Here is a 25,205-nt window from a genome sequence, read left to right on the forward strand (position 1 = left end):
TCCCAGTTGGAGTTCTCTGTTTAAAGCACTCTGTTTTCATGACCCGCACTGTTTATTTTACATTCAGAGATGTGGGCACATGGGAACCATTTGCAGAAAATGTCTCTGTTTACTTCTAAAACTGATATAATACAGAAACAGTGGGTAGAGGTTCAACAAGCTGACTTTCTAAAGCTAGTTGTGTAATCTTTCTTTTTATTACTACTGACATGCATTTATGAGAAGAAAATGGAAGTTATGGAGTGTAACGAACAGATAAATTCATGCTATCTCTGAGAATCTATGTAACACCCAAGATTTACAGAAATAAGGAAGTTCATAGTGATCCTTTGTGGTTGAATTCTGGTAAGAAATGCTCAATGCCATTTTACCTCTTTGGTCTGAAAAATAATAATTGATTATAAAGTAAAATGGACAGTCCCAGTTTGGACTGTCAGCACATCTCCTACCAACAGTAGATTGCAAGAGCCTTCCAACTCATCTCTCTACACTCAATTTCCCCCCACACTCAATCAATCCTACAGCCTGCTGCCAGAGTGATCTTTAACACTGACCATAGCTTTCCCTGTCTTAAAATGTTGTAATGTTTGTTCCCTATTGGTTTTGGGAGAGGTGAAAACTTGAGGTCTGTTGGTTAAAACAAGCTGAATCTAGTTTACTTAGAAAATGTGTATATGTGTGTGTAGTTTACTTTAAAAATGTGTGTGTGTGTGTGTAATACACACAAACACACTTTTTCCTCCATACACTGTGAGCCTGGAAAAACATGTAATAGTTGCCAACTAGGGAATTTGACAGAAAATCTAGATAGCCTGCTCTTATTAAAAACAAACAAACAAACAAAAAACCCAGAAGCTCTGGTAATGCTAGCCTTACATTTTTTCATAAGAATAATTACATTGTTCCGTTTGGAAGGACATGATTTCCCCTGCTTTTCACAGGATTCTATACTTTCTATTCTTCTCATTAATATGATCTCATTTTGCTAATTTGCTTAGCAAATTTAGCTAATTTGTAAATTTGTTTGGTATTTACAGGCATGTGAGTGTTTGACTCTTGGACCGTGGGCCCAAGTCCAGGTCTTTTTTTGTGTATAAGAACCATCTGGTTTACATTAACTTTTAAAGGCTCATTTCTCACATCTTCTCCTCTTTAATTTCATTCGCCAAAAATAAGGTTGTCCTAATACACCATGTGATTTTTACCATTTCCAGGCCTTTCTATCTATCTGAAAAGGCTTCTCTATTTCCTAAATTATTTCTTCTTTCTTGAATGTGTTTCCTGATTTCCTTAGCATTAGACATTCTTTCTTGGTGATATATTTTTTGACACTAAAAATACTGTACTTTCATTATTGATTATATTACTCTATATTTTACTTATTTGTATAAAATAAGGAGACACTTTCTTTTATATGAGCAGCAGGTATAAAATTCCTTGTGGGGAAATCCAAGCCTTTGAAGAGGAGTAGCTTTGACCAGCTTGTTCAGGAGCTGAAGTGGAGGCCTCCAGGCTGAGGTGGGAGCCGTCCTGGGACTCAGAGAACCAGAGGAACCTCTGCATGAGTTACTGTTACGGAGGCAAACAGGAGGCTATGGACTGGGGCTGGAAGGAAAATTGAAGGACACAGAGAGGAGACTTCGGAGACTTGGGAGGAGAGAATTTTTTTTTTTTTGAGACAGAGTCTCACTCTATTGCCCAGGCTGGAGTGCAGTGGCACAATCCCAGCTCACTGCAGCCTCAACCTCCTGTGCTCAAGGGATCCTTCCACTTGAGCCTCTCTAGTAGCTGGGACTACAGCCATGGATCACCATGCCTGGCTAATTTTTTTGTAGCAATGGGTTTTTGCCGTGTTGCCTAGGCTGGTCTGGAACTCCTGGGCTCAAGCGATTTGCCTGCCTTTGCCTCCCAAAGTGTGGGGATTCCAGGCATGAGCCACTCTGCCTAGCCACAAGAACTTTCAAATGGAGGATTTTAAAAGTAAACACCACCAGAAGAAGAATTAGTTGAAAAACATTAAAAGAGACTGACCCTAGAGAATGGAGTAGGAATGAAAAGCAGCTAGGGTGAGGCAATTGCTTTTCACTGTAAGCTGTTTATAGTTTTTGAATTTCAAAAGTCAAGTGCATGTAATAGTTTGATAAATGATTTAAACATTACTTTTAGGAAAACCTAAATGTAACAATTCGTTGTGTGTAATGTGAAACGTGCTTGGTGTAATAAATCACCAAATTTGGAGTAATTGTTTTTTTCACGAAAACCAGTGAAGAAGCTGATATCTGAGGACTGGCTGATGTGAGACCAGAAGTGTCAGCTTGTGAAGGTACGAAAGCAGCTAATATCTTAGCCACATTTGTATTTTTCTAAATGCACTCTTAAAAAAATTATCAAACTAGTACATGCCCTTGATTTAAAAAATTACAGAAGGCTGGCCGGGCGTGGTGGCTCATGCTTGTAATCCCAGCACTTTGGGAGGCTGAGATGGGCGGATCACCTGAGGTCATGAGTTCGAGACCACCCTGGCCAACATGGTGAAACCCTGTCTCTACTAAAAACACAAAAAATTAGCTAGGCTTGGTGGTGGGTGCCTGTAATCCCAGCTACTCGAGAGGCTGAGGCAGAAGAATCACTTGAACCCAGGAGGCAGAGGTTGCAGTGAGCCGAGATTGTGCCATTGCACTCCAGCCTGGGCAATGAGAGTAAAACTCTGTCTAAAAAAAAAAAAAAAAAAAAAATTACAGAAGACTTGAAATCAAAGAGTCACAGTCCCTCTCACCCCCTCTCTGCTACTGTTTTCCAGCTACAGTCTCATCCTCTAGGGTCAACTTCTTTTAATTCTTTCAAACTTACTCTAGCTCTTCTGGTTAACTTTATATCTTCAAATAATATGCTAAGTTTACTGAGGGAGATTATATTTTCTAAAGATCATCACAACAATACCTCCTTTTTCCACATAACTCTCTAGAAACTGGCTTTTCTCCTATCAAGAGGTAGAGTATTTGCCCTTCCTTTGAACCTTGGAGACAGCCTTTTTGACTGTCTTGGCCATAAAACTACTGTAGAAGTGATGTGATATGACTTCCAAGCCTAGGTCCTAAAAATGTCATGAGCTTCTGCCTTATTTTTTTTGAGATTTTTGTCCTTGGCACTTAGCCACCTTGCTGAGAGGAAGCCTAACATACAAGTAGAGTGATCCAGGTTGAGGGAACTGAGCCTTTGGCTCTCAGCTCTGGAGCCCCAACTGAGTTACTAGTTCACACTGAGCATCAGCTTGTCATACGTGTGCATGAAACATTTTATTTTATTTTTTATTTTTCTTTGAGACAGAGTCTCACCCTGTCACCCAGACTGGAGTGCAGGGATGTGTCCTTGGCTCACTGCAACCTCTGCCTCCCAGGCGTAAGCGATTCTTGCGCCTCAGCCTCCTGAAGAGATGGGATTACAGGTTTGTACTCCGATGCCTGGCTAATTTTTTTATTTTTAGTAGAGATGGGGTTTCGCCATGTTGGCCAGGCTGGTCTTGAACTCCTGACCTCAAGTGATCTGCCCTCTCGGCCTTCCAAAGTGCTGGGATTACAGGCGTGAGCCACCATGCCTGGCCTACCTGTGCATGAAACATTTAAAACATGCATTGTTCCCGATCCAGTTTGATCAATATCAGTTGATGATTCCTGGAAATAAGCTCCTGCCAAATCCTGCCTAGATGGCAAATTTATGAGCAAAATGATTCGTTGCTGTTGTTTTAATCTACAGATAAGTTACTGTTTCTTGATGTATTGGTTTGAGGGTTTATCTCTTACTGCTGTGCTCGATTTGATTTAGTATCCTTATAGATATTTTTTATTACTTAATCTATTGTACCTTCTCGTAGAGTGTTATTTCATCTTTCTGTTTTCTATTCTCTTTTCTTGTGACTACTCCTGATAGTATGTTTGACTTCTTGAATTGATCTGCAATGTCTCTTGTTTTTTAATCTACATTTTTTTTTTTATGGAAGATTTTCTCAACATTATTTTCCAATTCTTCTATTGACTATTGTGGTAGGCTAAATAATGGCACCCAAAGATATCTATTCTTAATCCCTGGAACCCATAAATATTACCTTATATGGCAAAAGGGAGACTACTCCCTTATAAAGCAAAAGGTGTGATTAAATTAAGGATTATGAGATGGAGAGATTACCCTGGATTATCCAGGTGGGCCTAAGGCAATCACAAGTATCCATAGAAGAGAAGGCCATATTATGAAAGTGCTATAATTTGGATATGGTTTATCCTCACTAAAACTAATATTGAAATTTGATTCCCAATGTGGTGGTATTGTACTATTTTTAAATGAAAATGGGATATGCAAACATATTTTCTTATAGTTGCATGAAAATTCTAGAATAATAGTCAAGAAATTAATAAGAAGCGTTACCTTTGGGGTGGAAATGGGTGGGAAACGGAGAGAGAGAGTTTGACTTTTTATATTATTTTTAAATTCTTAACATGTGCACGTATTTGATTTCTTAAAAATGAAGACTTATGCAATAGAAAATTAGTTCTGGGTGCCTCTGAGTGAGACTTTTTGACTGGTAGGTTTCATATTAAAGGGCATGGCCAGTGAGCCTGCTGCTAAGCTGGAGGATCCCTAAGTTCCAGAAGAGATTTTTTGAGGGCCAATAACATTGACACTGTCTATTCTGGTTCTTCCCAGATGGTTCAGTCTTATTTCATTGGAGATAAGTCATTCTTTCTTCTGGTGGTGGAGGTGTGGGGGTTGTGTGACTGTTAAACATTCTGGTCAAGGAGGTAGGGACAAAGAGAAAACCAACGTATGCACTGTCAACCAATTCCAGTGTCCAGCCCAGTCTCTTTCTCTCACCCTCCATGGTAATCAGTGTTCCTGAGTTTGTAGACCTTCTGGGGGCTCCACTGGGCAGACCTTCCATCTTTATCCTTAGCCCTCTGATGTGGTTTGTCTCTGTGTTCCCACCCAAATCTCATCTTGAATTGTAATCCTCATGTGTCAGGGGAGGGACCTAGCGGGAGGTGATTGGATAATGGGGTGGTCTTCCCCATGCTGTTCTCATGATGGTGAGTTCTCACAAGATCTGATGGTTTAAAAATGTGTGTCAGTTCCCTCCCTCTCTGTCTCTCTTGCTGCCTTGTGAAGAAGGTGCTTGCTTCTCCTTTGCCTTCCATCATGATTGTAAATTTCCTGAGGCTTCCCTAGTTATGCAGAACTGTGAGTCAATTAAAACTCTTTTCTTAATAAATTACCCAGCCTCAGGTAGTTCTTTATAGCAGTGTAAAAACAGACTAATACAGAAAATTGGTACGAGGAATGGAATACTGCTATAGATATCTGAAAATGTGGAAGCAACTTTGGAACTGGGTAATGGGCAGATGTTGGAAGAGTTTGAAGGACTCAGAAGAAGATAGGAAGATGTGGGAGAGTTTGGAACTTCCTAGAGACTTGTTGAATGGTTTTGACCAAAATGGTGATAGTGATATGGACAATGAAGTCCAGGCTGAGGTGGTCTCAGATGGAGATGAAGAACTTATTGGGAACTGGAGCAAAGGTCACTCTTGCTGCTTTGACGAGACTGGTGGTATTTTGCCCCTGCACTGGAGATCTGTGAAACTTTGAACTTGAAAGAGATGACTTAGGATATCTGGCAGAAGAAATGTCTAAGCAGCAAAGCATTCAGGAGGTGTCTGGCTGTTTCTGAAAGTTTACAGTCATATGCATTCACAAAGAGATGGTCTGAAATTGGAACTTATGTTGAAAAGGGAAACAGAGCATAAAAGTTGGGAAAATTTACAGCCTGACCATGTGATAGAGAAGAAACACCCATTTTTCTGGGGAGAAATTTAAGCCATCTGGCTGCAAAAATTTGCATAAGCAATGAGGAGCTGAATGGTAACAGCCAAGACAATTGGGAAAATGTCTCCAAAGCATGTCAGAGACTTTTGTGCTAGACCCTCCCATCACAGGCCTAGAGGCCTAGGAGGGAAAATTGGTTTCTTGGACGAGACTCAGGGCCCCACTGCTCTGTGCAGCATGGGGACATGGCACTCTGTGTCCCAGCTACTCCAGCTCCAGCCATGGCAAAATTGACCAAGGTACAGCTTGGGCTGTTCCTTCAAAGGGTGCAAGCCCCAAGACTTTGCAGCCGCCACATGGTGTTCGGCCTGTGGGTGTGCAGAAGGAAGGAATTTAGGAGCCTGTGCCTAGATTTTAGAGGATGTATGGAAATGCCAGGATGTCCAGGCACAAGTCTGTTGCAGGGGTGGAGACCTTATGAAGAACCTATACTAGGGAAGCACAGAGGGGAAATGTGGGGTTGGAGCCCCCACACAGAATCTGCACTGGGCACTGCCTAGTGGAGCTGTGAGAAGAGGGCCACCATCCTCCAGACCCAAGAATGGTAGATTCATTGACAGCTTGCACCATGTGCCTGGAGAAACCACAGGCATTCAATGCCAGCCAGTGAAAACAGCCATGGGGGCTGTACTCTGCAGAGCCACAGAGGCAGAGCTGCCCAAGGCTGTGGGAGCCCACCCCTTGCATCAGCATGCCCTCCATGTGAGACATGGAGTCAAGGGAGATTATTTTGGAGCTTTAAGATTCATTGACTCTTCTGCTGGGTTTTGGACTTGCATGGGGCCTGTAGCCCTTTGTTTTGGCCAATTTCTCCCATTTGGCATGAGAACATTTACCCAAAGCCCATCACCCCATTGTATCTTGGAAGCAACCAATTTGTTTTTGATTTTACAGGCTTATAAGTGGAAGGGATTTACCTTGTCTCAGATGAGACTTTGGACTTGGACTTTTGTGTTAATGCTGGAATGAGTTAAGACTTTGGGAGACTGTTAAGAAGGCATGATTGTGTTTTAAAATGTGAGGACATGAGATTTGGGAGGGACTGGGGCAGAATGACATGGTTTGCTCTGTGTCCACCCAAATCTCATCTCAAATTGTAATCCCCATGTGTTGGGGGAGAGATCTGGTTGGAGGTGATTGGATCATGGGGGTGGTTTCCCAATTCTTTTCTCATGATAGTGAGTAAGTTCTCGTGAGATTTGTTGGTTTAAAACTGTGTGGCAGTTGCCTCATGCCTTCTCCTGTTGCCTTGTGAAGAAGGTGCATACTTCTCTGATATGGTTTGGCTGTGACCCCAACCAAATCTCATCTTGAATTTTAACTCCCACAATTCTCATGTGTCGTGGGAGGAACCCAGTTGCTAGGGGGAGGGGGCGGTGATTGAATTATGGGGGTTGGTCTTTCCTGTGTTTTTCTCGTGATAGTGAATGTGTCTCATGAGATCTGATGGTTTTAAAAATGGGAGTTTCCCTGCACAAGCTCTTTTTGCCTGCTGCCATCCACGTAAGATGTGACTTGCTCCTCCTTATCTTCCACCACGATTGTGAGGCCTCCCCAGCCATGTGGAACTGCAAGTCCAATAAACCTCTTTCTTTGGTAAATTGCCCAGTCTCAAGTATGTCTTTATCAGCGGCATGAAAACGGACTAATACATTCTCCTTCACCTTCTTCAATGATTATAAGTTTCCTGAGGCCTCCCCAGCTTTGTGGAACTGTGAGTCAATTAAACCTCTTTTCTTTATGAATTGCTCAGTCTAATACACCCTCTCTATGTATATTCCAGGATGTGGTTTCCTCTGCCCTACTTAATCACTAACATATCTTATACTGTCTAACCTCCAGAATTTTGTTGAGATTCTCTGCTGATGTGTTTCCTTTCTTTCCTGTTCTCTCTATCATTTAGGGTTTGTTGTATTTGATTCCTTTGCTATCGTTTTATTATGGTTTTGGTTGGGAGAGGAAATAAAATGGCCAATCCACCACCTTGAAAATAAATTAGTACATTTATTTGCCTATCTTCATCTCTTAACTAGTCTGTGAGCTCCTTAAGGGTAGGGAAGGTTATTATTCCTTTTTATATACCCAAAGTACATCAGTCACTGACCAGCCAGAAAAATAGAAACCACAAGAAAGATTTCACCAGAGGGAATTTACTAGAGGAAATAGTTCACACACGTATTAGAGGATAGAAACGACAAAAGGGAGCACTGGACTCACCTGGAGATATTAGTGAGGAAGCTGCTACCAACCTAGCCCTGGGGGAATGAAACAGGGGAAACTGGGGTTGTCAAAAGCTCTATAACCTCAGAGTAGGGGACCTATGTAGTGGGAGCTCAGGCCACTGAGGAGTGGTTATGACCAGGTTGTAGTTGGACCTCTAGGGCCCAGTGATGATGTTGTAGGGACCTCTGGGGGCCAGTGATGAGGCTAGATGTGAGTTGCCAAAAATGCTCAAGCAGAAGCCAGCTGTTGCAGCTGGGGCTAAGTGCCACTGACAGGAACACTAAGCAAAGAGAAGAAGGAAGAAGGAAGGTGCTTATCTCTTTGTCCTGCCTGCCTTCCTAGCTCTCTCCAGAAGTTAACAGGAAGCCAGCTGGCAAAGGGGTCTCAGAAATGTAGTTTGCAGAGTCCCTGTCCCAGTATGACAAAGCACAGTATGGAAGAGTGAATTTGGAGTTGAGACACAATAGTTGAAAAAGGGCACAAAGGATCTAACACAATATATATATTTCTAGGCAAAATCTTTCTTAACAGTTCCAGACTTTATTTCTAACCATTTGTCAGTCATTGCTTTTTGTTGTTCCTTGGAGATATCAAAGGCAAACATAGAAAATTAATTATCAAGCACAAATCAGTTTTCCAACATTGCACTGTACCCCGCAAATGCTTCACCTTTAAATGAAGAAACCAGCAACATGGTGGGAATGTAAATTAGTACAACCACTATGGAAAACAGTATGGAGATTCCTTAAAGAACTAAAATTAGAACTACTATTTGATCCAGCAATCCCACTACTGGGTATTTACCCAGAGGAAAAGAAGTCATTATATGAAAAAGGCACTTGCACATGCATGTTTATAGCAGCACAATTCACAACTGCAAAAATATGGAACCTAAATGTCCATCAACCAACGAGTGGATCAAGAAAATGTGGTATATATACACCATGGAATTTTACTCAGCCATATAAAAGAATGAAATGATGGCATTCACAGCAACCTGAATGGAGATGGAGACCATTATTCTAAGTGAAGTAACTCAGGAATGGAAAACCAAATGTCATATCTTCTCACTTATAAGTAGGAGTTAAGCTATGAGGACACAAAGACATAAGAATGATATAATGGACTTTGGGGACTCAGGGGGAAGGGTGGGAGGGAAGTGAGAGATAAGAGACTACACATTGGGTACTGTTTATACTGCTCAGGTGATTGGTGCACCAAAATCTAAGAAATCACCACTAGAGAATTTATCCATGTAACCAAACACCACCTGTTGCCCCAAAACTATTGAAAAAAAAAAGTAAAAAAAAAAAAAAAGAAACCAGCAACAAAGTGTTGTTTTCAGAGGAAGGATAGTTACCAAAATGGAATGAATCATGTTTTTACCAAAACTTGCCATCTTCTTGAGTTTTCTTATCTCCAAAAAGGTCAACATTGCCCAGCGACCAAAGCCCAACTCAGGGGGTAATTCTCTACAACTTATTCTCCTTCAACCGCCACATTCCAGTCACTGAGTCTTGTCAGTTTCACTTCACAGAGTCTCTTAATTCCATCTTCTCTCCTCAGTTGCCTTCGTGATTGCCTCGATCTGGCCCTGATTACATTGCATGTGGACCATTGCAGTTATGTCCAAGTGGTCTCATCTTTCTTCTTCTTTGTTCTTCAGTTGATGACTAGAGTGATTTAAAAAATTATACAAATCTGATCAGATTAATGTCAAGGTTATATCCTTCCATTGATAAATATGTTAGTGTTGTTTAATTCTTCAAGGTCATTGAGAGCAGTGTTTTAGCAAGTGTCAGTGACTGATGGAAGGGAGAAAGAGAAGAGGGCTGCATATGCCTGCAGGTGTGTTTGAAATGACTGTATTTCCATTTTGTGCAAGTGCTAGAGGGTGGTATGGAGAAGTAAAGGACAAAGATTGATCTTGATTCTCAGCATTTGAAAAAGTGAGATAAAAGGAACATGAGGTAAAGATTGGAAAGAGAAGAGAAGAGTAAAATTAGAATCATAACTTTTGTTTCTATGAGTTGGCAAGCAATGGAATTTTTGCATTAATGTGAAGGAAATTAGTTTTATAAATTCCAGAAGTATCTATAACAATTCCCTAAAAAGATATAAAGGAAAAGACCCTAGATGATATTGTAAAGGAGGAGAAAAAAATGTAAAACAGAGAATGAAGTTATTGTGCTTTTTTGAGGTTCAAGAGAATACCAAAAAAAGTTACAAAAATTTTTTCACAGTTGCTCTGTGTGTGTGTGTGTGTTTAATATCAAGAGAATCACCACCATTTTTATGAGCCTATAATAGCAGTTTCTGACATCTGCAAAGCATCCTGAAATAAGAACAGTGCAGACCTAGTTGGAGGCATAAATCTGTGGAATATAGATTAGGTTTGCCTTATTTTATTTTATTTTAATTTATTGTATTTTATTTTATTGTATTTTATGAGACAGAGTCTGCTCTGTCACCCAGGCTGGAGTGCAATGGCGTGATCTCGGCTCACTGCAACCTCTGCCTCCTGTGTTCAAGTGATTCTCCTGCCTCAGCTTCCCAAGAAGCTGGGACTGCAGGCGTGCACCACCATACCCAGCTAATTTTTGTATTTTTCTTTAATAGAGACAGGATTTCACTATATGTTGGCCAGGCTGGTCTCAAACTCCTGACCTCAGGTGATCTGCCTGCCTCAGCCTCTCAAAGTGCTGGGATTATAGGCGTGAGCCACCGTGCCTGGCCTAGGTTTGCCTTTTAAATGGTTAAGTCTGGTACATCCTCTATTTGAAGCAAGGGAATTAAAAATAAAGAAAGAAGGTGGTGGATTGTTCCTGTAATCCCAGCTATTTGGGAGGCTGAGGCAGGAGGATCATTTGAGCCCAGGAGTTTGAGGCTGCAGTGAGCTATGATTGCATTACTGCACTCCAACCTGAGCAACAGAGTGAGACCCTGTCTTTTAAAAAAAAGAAAACAAAAAAAAAAAAGAAAGAAAACTTGGAAAATTGACAGTCAACAAAAGAAAATGTGCTTACATCTCACTCTATTGGAAACAGCTATAACTGAACTCATTAAAATCCAACCAAACTGAAATAAAATAAAAGAGGCAAAGTTATTTTAATATCCTGAGCTGGGAAATTTACCTTTTCCAGTAAGACAGAAGATTGATGAGAAAGAGATTATACATCTATTCAGAATTATCTGGCACAGTGCTATAAGCATTTGAAGATGATGGTGATAGGAAGAATAAGAAAATAAAATAGCTGTTTTATTGTGATGTGAATAAAAATATTGCCATCAAAGCTTACTCAATAATGCTTTGAGTTTAGATACATTATAAAAAGTCAAAAAACCAGGAAAAGCATTTTACAGTACATTTGGTATTTACAAAAGTAAATGCCTTGTAGAATTAATAAAGGAAGCCCTGTATAATTTAAAAACAAAATCTAAAGGAATCCCTGAACTTCAGTTTACAGACAGGCTATAACAGATTGCATGATGTGTACATGTCTGTATGACTGGGTAGGATAGACCTAGCACAGAATCTCCTGGCCAAGGTGGCTTGAGCCCTGGTGGGGCTGACTTAGCCAGGAAGATGGAGGGCCATTTTCCAATTTCTTTTCTTAGAGCAAATAACTTTTTATAATCCATCCCCGTCAAAGGGGGCGCTTTTTCCTAATTCATTAAAAGTCTTGCACTAAGTTTGTAGTATAAATATTAATAAAGACCAAGAGGAGTCCTTGGATCGCTGTAGTAGAACATTGGTCTAGAAATACGTAGGTGCAATTTTAAGTCCTTCTTGTGTCACTAACCATGAATGTGGTCTTAACGTCTCTTAGTCTCATTTCCTCATTTGCAAAATTAGTTGGATTACCTGACAGTGTTGCTGTGAGCATTAAATGTGATCATATATTTAAAACTGCTTTGCAAACTCATAAAGCACCATTCAGTCTTCATTTAGTGAACATACATTGAGCACTTACTATGTGCCAGGTACTTCGCTAAGCTTTGCAGACACAGAGCTGCAAGAGACATAGTCCTTTAGTCGTTGCCCTTGGAAAGCTCTGTGGGGATGCAGATTATAATGCATTACAATCTTTAATGTGAAAGATGCTATGGACTTATAGAGGGTTGAGAGGCCCAAGGCCCTCTTTTTTTTTTTTTTTTTTTTTCAAGACAGAGCCTTGCTCTATTGCCTGGGCTGTAGTGCAGTGGCATGATCTTGGCTCACTGCAACCTCCACTCTTCAGGGGTTCAAGCAATTCTCTTGCCTCAGCCTCCTGAGTAGCTGGGATTATAGGCACCCACCACCATACCTGGCTAATTTTTTGTGTGTTTTTAGTAGAGACAGGGTTTTGCCATGTTGGCCAGGCTGGTCTCAAACTCCTGATCTCAAGAGATCCACCTGCCTCGGCCTCCCAATATGCTGCGATTACAGGCATAAGCCACTGTGCCTGGCCGAGAAGCCCTCTTAATGTAAGACCCTCAGGACTCGAATGCTACTCATCAGAAATTTATACAGTTAGATGACTTCAGATCTATAGTACTATGTGTATGTGGCAGCTACGTCTGCCACAAAGTTACCTTCTTGCAAATCAGAAAGAGAAATCTCTTCTAGATAGATAAGTTGCAAAACATGGCTCTTCTGCAAAGACTAGTCAGAAGAAGGCATCCCTTTTGGCGAGCCAGGGCATAGGAGGACCAGACTGGAGTCATCTCTTATATACTGGGGCCACTCTATCGGGCACAACTTCAGCCAGTAAACATGGTGGCTTGGCAGTGTAAAATACTGCAGGATACAGCATACACACATATATGTGCATGCAATTTAGGGGGAGGAATTAATTTTGTGAACTTGGCCTATGTAAACAGACTGATATACTCCTGGAAGGGATGGGAGTTTGCAAAAACTAAGAACTACATGCCAGCTTTACCATGTGAGCACAAGAGGATTTTGTAGAGGTGTATGAGAGCCCACCAGGAACACAGAAACAATTCTGGGGAGTTAGAACAGAGGAAGTTTAATGCAGGAATTGGTCACCAAGGTGATGGGATTGCTGAGAAGTCAAATAGTAGATGCTGAGCCAACCTAGATATCGGCAATGGCAGGAAGCTAATGTCATTCTTAGGTGGGGGTGACAGAGAGAGGAGTCAGTTATGCTGGAGTCCAGAGGCCAGGATCACTGTGTGGAAAATGAGGCCACATTAGGCCTGGGTGGTGTGAGCTGATGCTGCAGAGACAGAGCCACTGCTGGAGATGCTGGTGAAGGCAGAGAAGGAGGGGGAGAAACCCACTTGCCTCTCCTGTCCTTTACTTCTTCAGTGTCACTCAAGTACGTCTCCTGGCTGATCCCAGATCCTCCAACCACAAGGAACCTTGGAAATGCAGCTCGCATGGCTCAGCACTCTGCTACCCAAAGCAGGCCGGGGAAGGGGGTGGAAAGACATCTGAGGGCTCCAGACTGGTACAGAGAGTGGGAAGAAAATATGAGACTGAACTGAGTAACCACAGAATGATACAAAGTTCTTTTTTACAAAGCTGTATAGAAAGAAGCAACATAGGCCCAGTGTGGTGGTTCATGCCTGTAATCCCGGCACTTTGGGAGGCCGAGGGGGGTGTTTTACTTGAAGTTAAGACTTTGAGACCAGCCTGGCCAACATGGCGAAACCCCATCTCTACTAAAAATACAAAAGTTAGCTGGACATGGTGGCATGTGCCTGTAATCCCAGCTACTTGGGAGGCTGAGGCATGAGAATCACTTGAACCCAAAAGGCAGAGGTTGCAGTGAGCCGACATCATGCCACTGCACTCCAGCCTGGTGACAGAGAGATACTTTGTCTAAAAAAAAAAAAAAAAAAAAAGCAACATAGAGGAAGAAAACTTTGATATACAATGCAATCTCTTGGAAACTGCACATTACCCCTGTTGTGAGACCCTCTGGCTTTTAGTTCTCTTGGATACTGAAATGAAACCCAGTTACTGCAGTTCTGAATCTGGATACCTAGTGCCAATATCAGTCATCCACTGATCCTACTGTTTGCAATCACCATGTGTTTAGTGTACCCACTTTGCTCTCTCTCATGCAAGTATCCTCTAAGACAGGGCCATCCAGTAGAGTTTTCTGTGATGATGGAAATGTTCTATGTCTGTGTTGTCCACTAGGGAAGCCACCAGCCACATGTGGTCACTGAACACTTGAAATGTGTCTAGTGTAACTGAGGAACTGTATTTTAAATTTTATTTAATTTTAATTATTTATAATTTAAACTTAAATCTCCATGTGTGGCTAGGGGCTACCATATTGGATAGATTTCCTCTAAGGTATTGGGACTGAGCGTTTGGATAATCCCACTGGTTTATTCTACCAGAGAACAGTCTTTACTTTCCAGGTAATCCCAGGAATTAAACTAACTAACTCAGATCATCAGATTGGTTGAAATTTCACTGCACCCTCAGGCCTTGTTGATAATTCTATTATGTCCTCAATGCTTCAAGCAACCAGGGAGATTCCAAGCCTCTCTTCCTGATGAAGTCAGGGGAGTCAGAGAGACTTGTGGAACGGTCCCTTTGCCAATATGCATCTGGGGAGAGCACCGAAGGCAGCACTCCAATTGCTCCATGGCCAAAGACTGGCATGGAGGCATCTGGAAGGTTCTTTTTGTTTCTGTTTTTTGGCCTTTGAGAGAGGCACAGAAAAGGCTAAAAGGGGGAATTATAACATCTCAGAGGCTGCCACCAAAGAAAATGGCCCAGACCAAAACCAAAACAATAATAACAGTAACGAAACCAGGATAACACACATCCCAAAGGATGTGAGAAAGACAGAGTATGACAGTGGACCTGAAGCCTGCTTGCATTACAAAATTATGGTTCCTCCTAGGGCCAACTGGAGTACATTTGACCCCTTTGGATGACAAGATCAGAGCAAAAAACGCTGGATGCACTGAGCTTATGTCTAAACAGAGAAAGTACAAAAATGACTAAAACTACTCCCCGGAAAACCTGAGTTACAGACAGAACAATAATAGTTATTATTGTACATAGATAATGTAGGCATGGTCAAGTGTATTCACAGCAGTTTTGTTTATAATAGTGAACAAAAACAGAGAGGGAGATGGAGAGATTAGAACAATAATACAAACAACAACAAAATAATACCCCGTCAATAGTAGAGTAGATAAGTTGCAGAATCACTGAGAAAGTAGCACTGCACCGTAGTGAAAATATGTGCATTAGTGTGGAAGAATTTCCAAGATATCGAATGGAGGAAGCAAGTCCCAAAGTCGTATTTGAAAACATTATATAAGGTAGCAGGCAAAGCTGAGTAATACTTGATTTAGGGATACGTACGTAAGTGGTAGCAACTATAAAAAAAAAGTAGAGGCCAGGCACGATGGCTCACACCTATAATCTCAGCGCTTTGGGAGGCTGAGATGGGGGGATCAGTTGAACTCAGAAGTTCGAGACCAGTCTGGGCAACATGGTGAAACCCTGTCTCTACCAAAAATACAAACAAATTAGCCAGGCATGGTGGCACATGCCTATAGTCCCAGCTACTCAGGAGGATGAGGTGGGAGGGTCGCTCAAGCCCAGAAGGTAGAGACTGCATTGTGCCGAGATCACACCACTGCACTCCAGCCTGGGTGACAGAGTCAGATCCTGTCTTTAAACCAGGCTGGGTGCTGTGGCTGACGCCTGTAATCCCAGCATTTTGGGAGGCCAAGGTGGGCAGATCAGCTGAGGTCAGGAGCTCGAGACCAGCTTGGCCAACATGGTAAAACCCCATCTTTACTAAAAATACAAAAATTAGCCTGGAGTGGTGGTGCACGCCTGTAATCCCAGCTACCTGGGAGGCTGAGGCAGGAGAATCGCTTGAACCCGGGAAGCAAAGGTTACAGTGAGCTGAGATTGTGCCACTGCACTCCAGGCTGGGTGACAGAGCAAGACTTTGTCTAAAAGAAAACAAAAAACCCCCAAACAACTCCCTACCCCTGCAAACAAACAAACCCCCCCCCCAAACCCCCCAAAAAGAAAAGAAGCAAGGCAAAGCCAGGATAGTGGTTACCTCTGAGAGGTGAGGGGAAACGGAATCAGGAGATGCTCACTCGGGGCTTGCATGGCAAGAGGAATGCTCTTTTTCTTAACCTGTGTCCTGGGGACAAAGTTTTTATTTTCTTTCACTTATTATTAAAGTGACCTATAATGCTGAGCGAATAGCATATGTACAATATGATACCCTTTCTGTAAAGTTTAAGATCAAGTAGAACCATATACTCTTTGTGAAGTCATATTAAAAGCATACAAAATACCCCAAATCCGGGGTAGGGATTGATTCAGGGGAGAGAAGAGAACAAAGGATCATGCAGAGTTCACAGAGGCTTCAACTGAGGCAGTTATTGTCATTTTTTATTTCTTTAGCCAAGTGGGGCTCGTTATATTTTGATATGCCTGAGATATTTCAACAAAATTATAAAAAGCTGACGCCAATGCGGCTTCACGGGAGAATCTGCAGGTAATGCAGACCTGGAACTGCAGACGGACTGCAGAGGAGAGCAAACGAGAAAAGAGGAAGGCTGGATGACCTGTAGGTACATGACAGGTGCCAGAGATAGGAAGACGTCCACAGAAAACCTGCGTTCAGAGCAAGGAGATCAGTAGGGAAGCGTTAGGCCTGCTGGCTGGGAATAATAATGGTAGCAGATGGCTGAGAGAAAGCAGAGGGGCCCAGTATCTCATTCATTCACTCATTCATTCATTGGGCGTATTTTAATGGACTGTTTCCACCTGGAAGGCTTTGTTTCGCTCATCTCCTATTTTGTGTGTCTTCTTGAACAAGCGGAGACCACACTGAAGGGATTGAAAAATTTCAAACATAATCAGTGTGTGATAGGAAAGGGGTTATTAAGAGACCACTTTGTATCTTGCCTTTTTTGTTTGTTTGCTTGTTTTTGAGGGACAGCCTAGGACAGGAGTGAAGGATATGGGCTCTTGAACCGGACTGCCAGGGTTTGAATTCCAACCAATTTTAGCTGTGAGCTGAGCTCTTGAGTCAGTTGCTTTACTTCTCTATGCCTTAATTCCATAGTCTGTGCAAATATGAATGACAGTATCTACCTTAGGGGTGGGGTTGTGAGGACTGAGTGAATTAATGTACACAGCTCAGAACACATGCCATATAAGGTTTCCTATTATTATTAGTTCTAGCATCCCTAAATTTACTTAAGTTTGAAGGACAAATTAATTAACACCTTAGAAACGACGTCAGAAATGGTCATGGCAATTGGTTACTCAAGAGGACATGAGTGTGGAGAAATGCGATGGGGTTGGAATAGGAAAGGAAGATAATGAGGTATGTCCAGGTAGAGAAATAGACTGGAGATAAAAATTCAGGATCAGTAGCAGATCTCAGTAGTTGACTTTAGAAACAGATGTTAAACTCACTGGATACATTTCATTATGAATAAAAGCTCTCCCTACTACTATTCAAGCGAGAAATTTTATCTTTGTTTCATAGCTCTCATGTACTTTCCTTGTAGGATAGCGGAGTTCTAGCTTGCTTCCTGTATTCCATTTCTGAAGTGACTTGAATGGACAGCATTCAACATCAAGGAGGGAGAAGATAATGTCATCTATAAAAGTCATTAGTAGCTCACATGGGACCAAATAACATAATTTGGAAAAGGGATGCAAGCTTGTTTTCAAGAAGGAAAAGCAAATTCCAGCATGATTTCCTTCTGATTCATCACAAAAAACTTTATGGGCATTTAACCCTCTAGTTCTCTGCTTTATTCACTGATAATGAGGCCCAGAAAGTATGTATTAACATTTTGGTACTTTATATTTTTTTCCAGGTTTATTTCAGTAATTAGAGATCTGAAAATAGTATTTTTGAGGTACTTCTATACAGCATTTATTTCTTATATCTGGGATTTTTTTCTTTCTTTCTTTCTTTTTTTTTTTTTTTTTGGGACAGAGTCTCATTCTGTCACCCAGGCTGGAGTGCAGTGGCGTGATCTCGGCTCACTGCAAGCTCCGCCTCCCGGGTTCATGCCATTCTCCTGCCTCAGCCTCCCGAGCAGCTGGGACTACAGGCGCCTGCCACCATGCCCAGCTAATTTTTTGTATTTTTTAGTAGAGAGAGGATTTCACCATGTTAGCCAGGATGGTCTCGATCTCCTGACCTTGTGATCCGCCTGCCTTGGCCTTCCAAAGTGCTGGGATTACAGGTGTGAGCCACTGTGCCCGGCCATATCTGGGATATTTTAGTATCATTGAAATGTATGTAAATTCTAGATGCATATGTTACTATGCTGAGGGTCATTCAAAGCAGTGTAAGTTGATGTCGTCCTTAGGAGGCCTTGCCAGTTACAGTGTGTGTCAGAGACTTGTGCTCATTTTTCTTTTTCTTTTTTTTTTTTGAGACAAGGTCTTGCTCTTTTACCCAGCCTGGAGTACAGTGGCACTATCATAGCTCACTGCAGCCTCAAACTCCTGGGTTCAAGTTATCTTTGCATCTCAGCATCTCCAGTAGCTGGGACTACATGCATGCACCACCTTGCCCAGCTAATTTTTTAAAAATTTTCTTCCCTAGAGATGGAGTCTTACCATGTTGACAAGGCTGGTTTTGAACTCCTGACCTCAAGCAACCCTCCCACCTCAGCCTCCCAAAGGGCAGGGACTACAGGTAGGAGCCACCGCGGCTGGCCCAGGTGCTTGTTATTTTTGTACTTCTTTAGCAATACCAGCAACTTTCTCTAGCCCCAAAAGCCAAGGGTTGAAAACTAAATTTCTGGAGAGAAATTAACCTTGGATAATTTTGCAGACTGCCTAAGCTTTCGGTTTTATTTATTCAATTATTATTGAATGCCTAAGTCGGGTGGGTCATATTGATTCTGAAGACACTGAATCTAATGGTAGAGTTTTGAGGGAACACTTCATTAAGGTTCTAATTTAGTTGGTTTCTTGTGTCACTATGTTCATTGTCATTGACTTTCTCTTTCTGCCTATTGATTTCTTGGACTCCATATGCTTTTTCCAATAGTGTCAATCTGAAGTGGTTTTCTTCTAATAAGAAATGCCAGGTCACTGTCTGGGGAGCCGTAGACAACTTGATGGTGATTGTGCTTGGAAGGTGTTTTAGGCAAGGAATTGGCCTAACCAGGGCCACCTCATCTTATTTTGCTTGGCTCACTTACCACTTGTTTTAGCCTTGAAACCAAGAAATCTCAATATCCATCTTAGTGTGTGGTCTCTGATTTGGAAGCAATGACTTGGCAAGATTTGTAGAAATAGGAAGAGCTCCTCTGGATCATGTACCTACTCAACATCATGGAAAAATGGGACAAAATTCTTTCCGAAATTGCAGCTAATTGCTAAGAATAATGAAGAGGGATGTATTGAGAGAGAGCATTTCACTACTTGGTGATAATTTAGCTTTTAAAACTATGTTAAGAAACAAATCACTAACCAAAGCAATAGCAGCAACTTTTCTACCAGAACAGACATTTCTAATTAATTCCTTGGCCATTAAACCCTACAGGCCAATCCAGATGAGCAATAAAAAAGCAGTGAGAGAAGAATGCTGGAGAAAGTTTTCCTTTTTTGACTGTCAGCATTAACAGTCATATTTTTTCACTGTTCTAAGTAGCAAATTGTGAGTTGCAAAAATGGCTAGGGGAAAATTTTAAAGTCTGAAATATTCATTACATACTTACTAAAGTAGAAATTCCATCTGTGTACCATAAAATTAAGTGATTCTAAGGAAAGTAATAGCTTTTAATATTCCTTCAGTAGGTCCTTTGTGACAGTTTCTGAGTTTGGCTAAAAAGAAGCAACACGGCTCTGATTTTCTTTCCAGAAGATGATGATTTTGGAATGGGAGCATTAATTTCCCTTTTGAATTGTGTACACAGTTACTTTCCCAAAAATACTGAAACCGAACATATCTTGTCCTTGTTTTCCTTCTGATTTCAGGACATATAATGATTTGCCTTCCGTAACTGCAGATGGGCAGGGGCCCTCCCCTTTCCCTTAGCACCCTTCTTAAATTCTTTGCTGGGATTCACATTAAGCCTAATTTGCATAGGAATTCACTCTCTTGTGTCGGGTGGCCAGCAAAGCCGCAGGTTCTGCTGCTTTTCACATTAAATGGTGTCAAAAATTACTGAGTTGAGGATGAGTGTCTTTCACTGCGTAGATGGAAAATATCTAAGACTGCGCTGGATGCAGCCCGGTCCAAGGCAACACCTCTAAATGTGCATGCACAAAAACAATGCCTGACTTCGTGAGTTCTTCACAACTTATAAGATATATTGACATAATGTCTTGACATACACTATGATCTTAATGTTTATGCTCCCCCATCCCTAATTCATATGACGAACTCAAATCCCCACAGTGATGGTATTAGGAGGTGGGGCCTTTGGGAGCTAATTAGGTCATGGGGGCAGAGCCCTCATGAATGGGATTAGTGCTTTTATAAAAGAGGCCAAGGGGAGACTCCTAGCTTCTTCCACCGTCTGAGGACACAGCCTCTAGCCTTGCTAGATCTTTGATGCTGAATCTGCCAATGCCTAAACGTTGGATGTCTCAGCCTCTAGAATTATGATATATAAATTTCTGTTGTTTATAATCTACCCAGTTTATTATACGTACTAAGAAAATAGTCCAAATACAATAAATGTAGAGTCCAAAAACAATAAATGTTTTCTTAGCTTGAATGGACCAAGAAAACATAATTGTTATTATTGTATCCTGAAACAATTGAGGTAGGCATGGCAGAGATTACTGTCTCCTCTGTACAGGATGAGGAAACTGAGGTATGAAAACAAAATTAAAAGAATTTTCCAAGTTCACTCATCCAGTAAGTGGTGGAAACAGAACTAAAACTCAAGCTTCTGAATCCTTTATTTTTGAGACAGAGTCTCACTCTGTTGCCCAGGCTGGAGTGCAGTGGCGCGATCTCAGCTCACTGCAATGTCCACCTCCCAGGTTCAAGCGATTCTCCTCCCTCAGCCTTCCAAGTAGCTGGGCATGAATCACAACGCCCGGCTAATTTTTTTTTTATATTTTTAGTAGAGATAGAGTTTCACCGCGTTGCCCAGGCTGGTCTGGAATTCCTGACCTCAGATGATTCACCTATCTTGGCCTCCCAAAGTGGTGGGATTACAGGCGAGAGCCACTGTGCCTGGCCCCGAATCCTTTCTAGGTTTTTTCCCCCCAATTAAACCACATTTGTTCTATGCCACACTGTGTCATGCTATCATGGGGCTTTTTTCAATTAAAATTTTTTTTACATTTAAAAAAAAATAGAGATGGGGTCTAGGTTGGTCTTGAACTTCTGGCCTCAAGCAATCCTCTTGCCTTGGCCTCCCAATGTGCTAGGATTATAGGCATGAGCCACCGCGCCCAGCGCTATAATGGAGTTTTTAGATATCCACAAAGATGCAGCTACAGCAAAAATCAAAACGACGACAACAGATTTGGGAATGAGAATGAGGGCTCAAGGCGCAATTCTACTGCTTTTTTGTTACAGGACCTTGAAACTTTTAAGTCAAGTGATTTTGTTTTTCCAAGGGAAGCAGCCTCCTCCCCACAAACACCCCCCAAAGTGTTACACTCCAGAGTTTCACAAGTCTTTCTCTCAGCTGTGGGTTAGAAAATCTGACTTCTTTGTCCCAAATGAATGAAATAAATTTTTTCCTATATTCAAAATTTTTTGACTCAATAAGTTGGTTATTATTATACCTTCATTGTATGAATAAAGAAACAAAAGCTTAGGACTTCCACATGTACTCTTTTCTTTTTTTCTGAGACTGAATCTCACTCTGTCACCCAGGCTAGAGTGCAGTGGCTCAATCTTGGCTCACTGCAGCCTCAGCCTCCTGGGTTCAAGCGATTCTCCTGCCTCAGCCTCCTGAGCAACTAGGATTACAGGTACATGCCACCATGCCTGGCTAATTTTTATATTTTTAGTAGAGATGCGGTTTCACTGTGTTGGCCACGGTGTTCTCAAACTTCTGACCTAAAGTGATCCACCTGCCTCAGCCTCCCAAAGTGCTTGAATTACAGGTGTGAGCCACCGCACCTGGCTACCACATGTACTATTTTTAAACTTTTCTGATTAAAACACACCGTACTGATATATTATTAGGGCAATACAAAAATTCTAAAGAATGAGATAAAAAATATAAATAGCATTTCTCATATTTTCTTCTTTTATGTCTCCAGCAGATCAGTTGATTTACTGGAGTATGTGCAACCTACATTGGAAATTGCTGTTCTAAAATATGAAGAAAATATTAATAGCAGACTATATTTATCAAGAACATATAAAACTTGTCACATGTTTTTGTGACTCAATTTCACTAGTTCAAATCAAACACGGATTTCCAAGTACGCATGTTAAGAATTAGAGCATTTAGACCTGCTTCATTCTGAAGGGAGAATTGTTACAATGAAGTAACTTGAAAAGATTAAATATATCAATATTAACCAATAATTTGGAGGTACTTTAACAAGAAGCATATAGAAAAAGTCCCTATGCATGAGGCTGTATGTCAATAACTGAGGCTGACTGTAAGATTGAACGTTTATTTTCCCTTAAAATTCATATGTTGAAACCTACCTCTCAATCTGATGATATTAGGTGGTGGAGCCTTTGGGAGGTGAGTAGGTCATGAAGGCAGAGTCCTCAAAAATGGAACTAGTGCTTTATAAAAGAGAACCTGGAGACCTCCCTTGCTCCTTCTGCCACCTGAGTAAGAAGATGGCCATCTAGGCCAGGCACGGTGGCTCACACCTGTAATCCCAGCATTTTGGGAGGCCAAGGCTGGTGGATCACCTGAGGCCAGGAGTTCAAGACCAGCCTGGCCAACATGGTGAAAACACATCTCTACTAAAAATACAAAAATTAGCCAGGCATGGGGGCACGTGCTTATAATCCCAGCTACTCAGGAGGCTGAGGCAGGAGGATCACTTGAACCCGGGGGCAGAGGTTGCAGTGAGCCAAGATCGTGCCATTGCATTCCAGCCTTGGTGACAGAGTGAGACTCCATCTCAAAAAAAAAAAAAAAAAAGAAGCAGATGGCCATCTGTGAACAAGGAAGTGGACTCTCACAAGACAGTGAATCTGCCAACAGCTTGAACTTGAACTTTCTAGCCTCCTGAACTGTGAGGAATAAATTTCTGTTGTTTATAAGCCAACAAGTTTATGGTATTTTGTTATAGTAGTCTGAATGGATTAAGACAGAAATTGGTACTAAGAAGTGGGGGTGTTGCTGTAACAAATACCTATAAATGTGGAAGTGTCTTTGAAACTGGGTAATGGGTAGAAAATGGAAAAGTTTTGAGGTGCATGCTAGAAAAAGCCTACATTGCCATAAATAGTCCTTTAAAAGCAATGTTGATGAGGGCTCAGAAAGAAAAGAGAACTGTAGAGAAAGCATCAGCCTTCTTAGAGAACACCTAAATAATCTTGAACAGAATGTTGGTAGAAATATGAACAGTAAAAGCTGTTCTGATGAGGTCTCAGACAGAAAAGAAGAACTTGTTATTGAAAACTGGAGGAAGGTGGTCTCTGTTATAAAGTCTTAAGGAACTTGGCTGAGTTGTGTTCCTGTCCCAGTGTTTTGTGTGAAGTAGAACTTGCAAGAAATGAAACTGGATATTTGGCTGCGAATTTCTAAGTGAAGTGTTGAAAGAGTGGACTGGTTTCTCTTGATTGCTTATAATAAAATGAGAAAAAAGAAATTATTTAAAGGTGGGATGGTTCATCAAAAGGGAGGCAGAACTTAAAGATTTGGAAAATTCTCAGCCTGTCCATATTGGAATGAGAAACCTGGTTTAAGAGAGAAAACTAAGGGGTGGCCAAATGACTGTTTGATAAGGAGATTTGTCAACCATCTCAAAAGAAGCTACCAGCTATTCTCCAAGAGAGTGGAGAGCCCCTGGAGGCAATTCAGAGACCATCGGGGTTTTCCCTTCTATTACAGGCCCACAGTACAAGGGTTAGGGGCAGGGAGGGATAGAATGGTTTCAAGGAAGAGGCTTGGTGATGCCTGGTGCCCATAGGAGTTTGTCACACAGGCCTTGCCTCACATCAAGGACTCCATTCCCTACACTGCAGCTCTGTTCTCCTCAGTAACCCTAGGTAGCGTTCCGGTGGATCCCAGGGTGGCATGAGCTATGTTCAGCACAGCTGTCAGGGTATGGTTGTCCCCACCTAGATTTCAAAGGACGAGGCCTCCTGGTAGAGTCATGGACTTGGGACCCCAGCCCTGGAAAGCTGCAGGGTCAAGGCAGAGAACTGCCATGGGTACAGAGCTGCCTGAAGCGTTGGGCCAACCCCTGCCCAACAAGCCTGCAGGGGCCAGACTGCTGTCTCAATGGGTCTGGTAGATGGGATCCAGGCCCCAGTGGGCATGGAGGGCAGAGCATCAGATCAAAGTTTCTTCTCAAGCTCTGTTACTCCTTTCTTCTTTCCTATTTTTCCCTTTTGGAATGGGAATGTTTATCCTATGCCTATCACACCACTGTATTTTGAAAGCACATAACTCCTTTGGGTTCACAGGTTCACAGTGGACAGGATGAATTGCCTCAGGGTGGACTGTACCTTGACTCTCACCCATATCTGATTTAGATGATATTTAGAGGAGATTTTGGATTTTAGATTTTAGAATTAAAGATGGAACGTGTTAAGACTTTTGGGGCTGTTGGGATGCAGTGAGTGTATGTTATATGTGAGAAAAACATGAATTTTGGGGGGGTAAGTATGAAATGCTGTAGATTGAATGTTTAGGTGACACCAATGTTCATGAGTTAAAATCTAACCCCCAATATGTTGGTATTAGGAGAGGAGGCCTTTGAGAGGTGATTAGATCCTGAAGGCAGAACCCTCATGAATCATATTTGTGCCCTTATAAAAGAAACTCTTAAAAGCTCCCATGCCCCCTCTGCCATATAAGGACACTGTGAAAAGATGGTGGTCCATGAACCAGGAAGTCAGCCCTCACCAGAATCTGCTGGCAACTTGATCCTGGACGTCCTCATCTCCAGAAATGTGAGAAATAAATTTCGTGGTTTTTTTTTTTTTTTTTTTTTTTTTTTTTTTTTTTTTTTT

General features: G+C 41.7%; 1 protein-coding gene across 1 annotated transcript in view; it reads left to right on the forward strand.

Moving 5' to 3' along the window:
• The window catches only part of AEBP2 (AE binding protein 2), a 163,531-nt gene extending 144,754 nt beyond the window's left edge, over nucleotides 1-18,777 (forward strand). Inside the window, exon 9 of the mRNA XM_058443403.1 lies at nucleotides 18,678-18,777. Within this exon, the coding sequence (XP_058299386.1) occupies nucleotides 18,678-18,699 (22 nt within the window). The 3' untranslated portion in view covers nucleotides 18,700-18,777. The remainder of the gene's footprint in view (nucleotides 1-18,677) is intronic.
• The last annotated feature ends 6,428 nt before the right edge of the window (nucleotides 18,778-25,205 follow it).

The sequence above is a fragment of the Hylobates moloch genome, unplaced genomic scaffold (genome assembly GCF_009828535.3).
Source record: "Hylobates moloch isolate HMO894 unplaced genomic scaffold, HMol_V3 SCAFFOLD_8, whole genome shotgun sequence".
NCBI lineage: Eukaryota > Metazoa > Chordata > Mammalia > Primates > Hylobatidae > Hylobates > Hylobates moloch.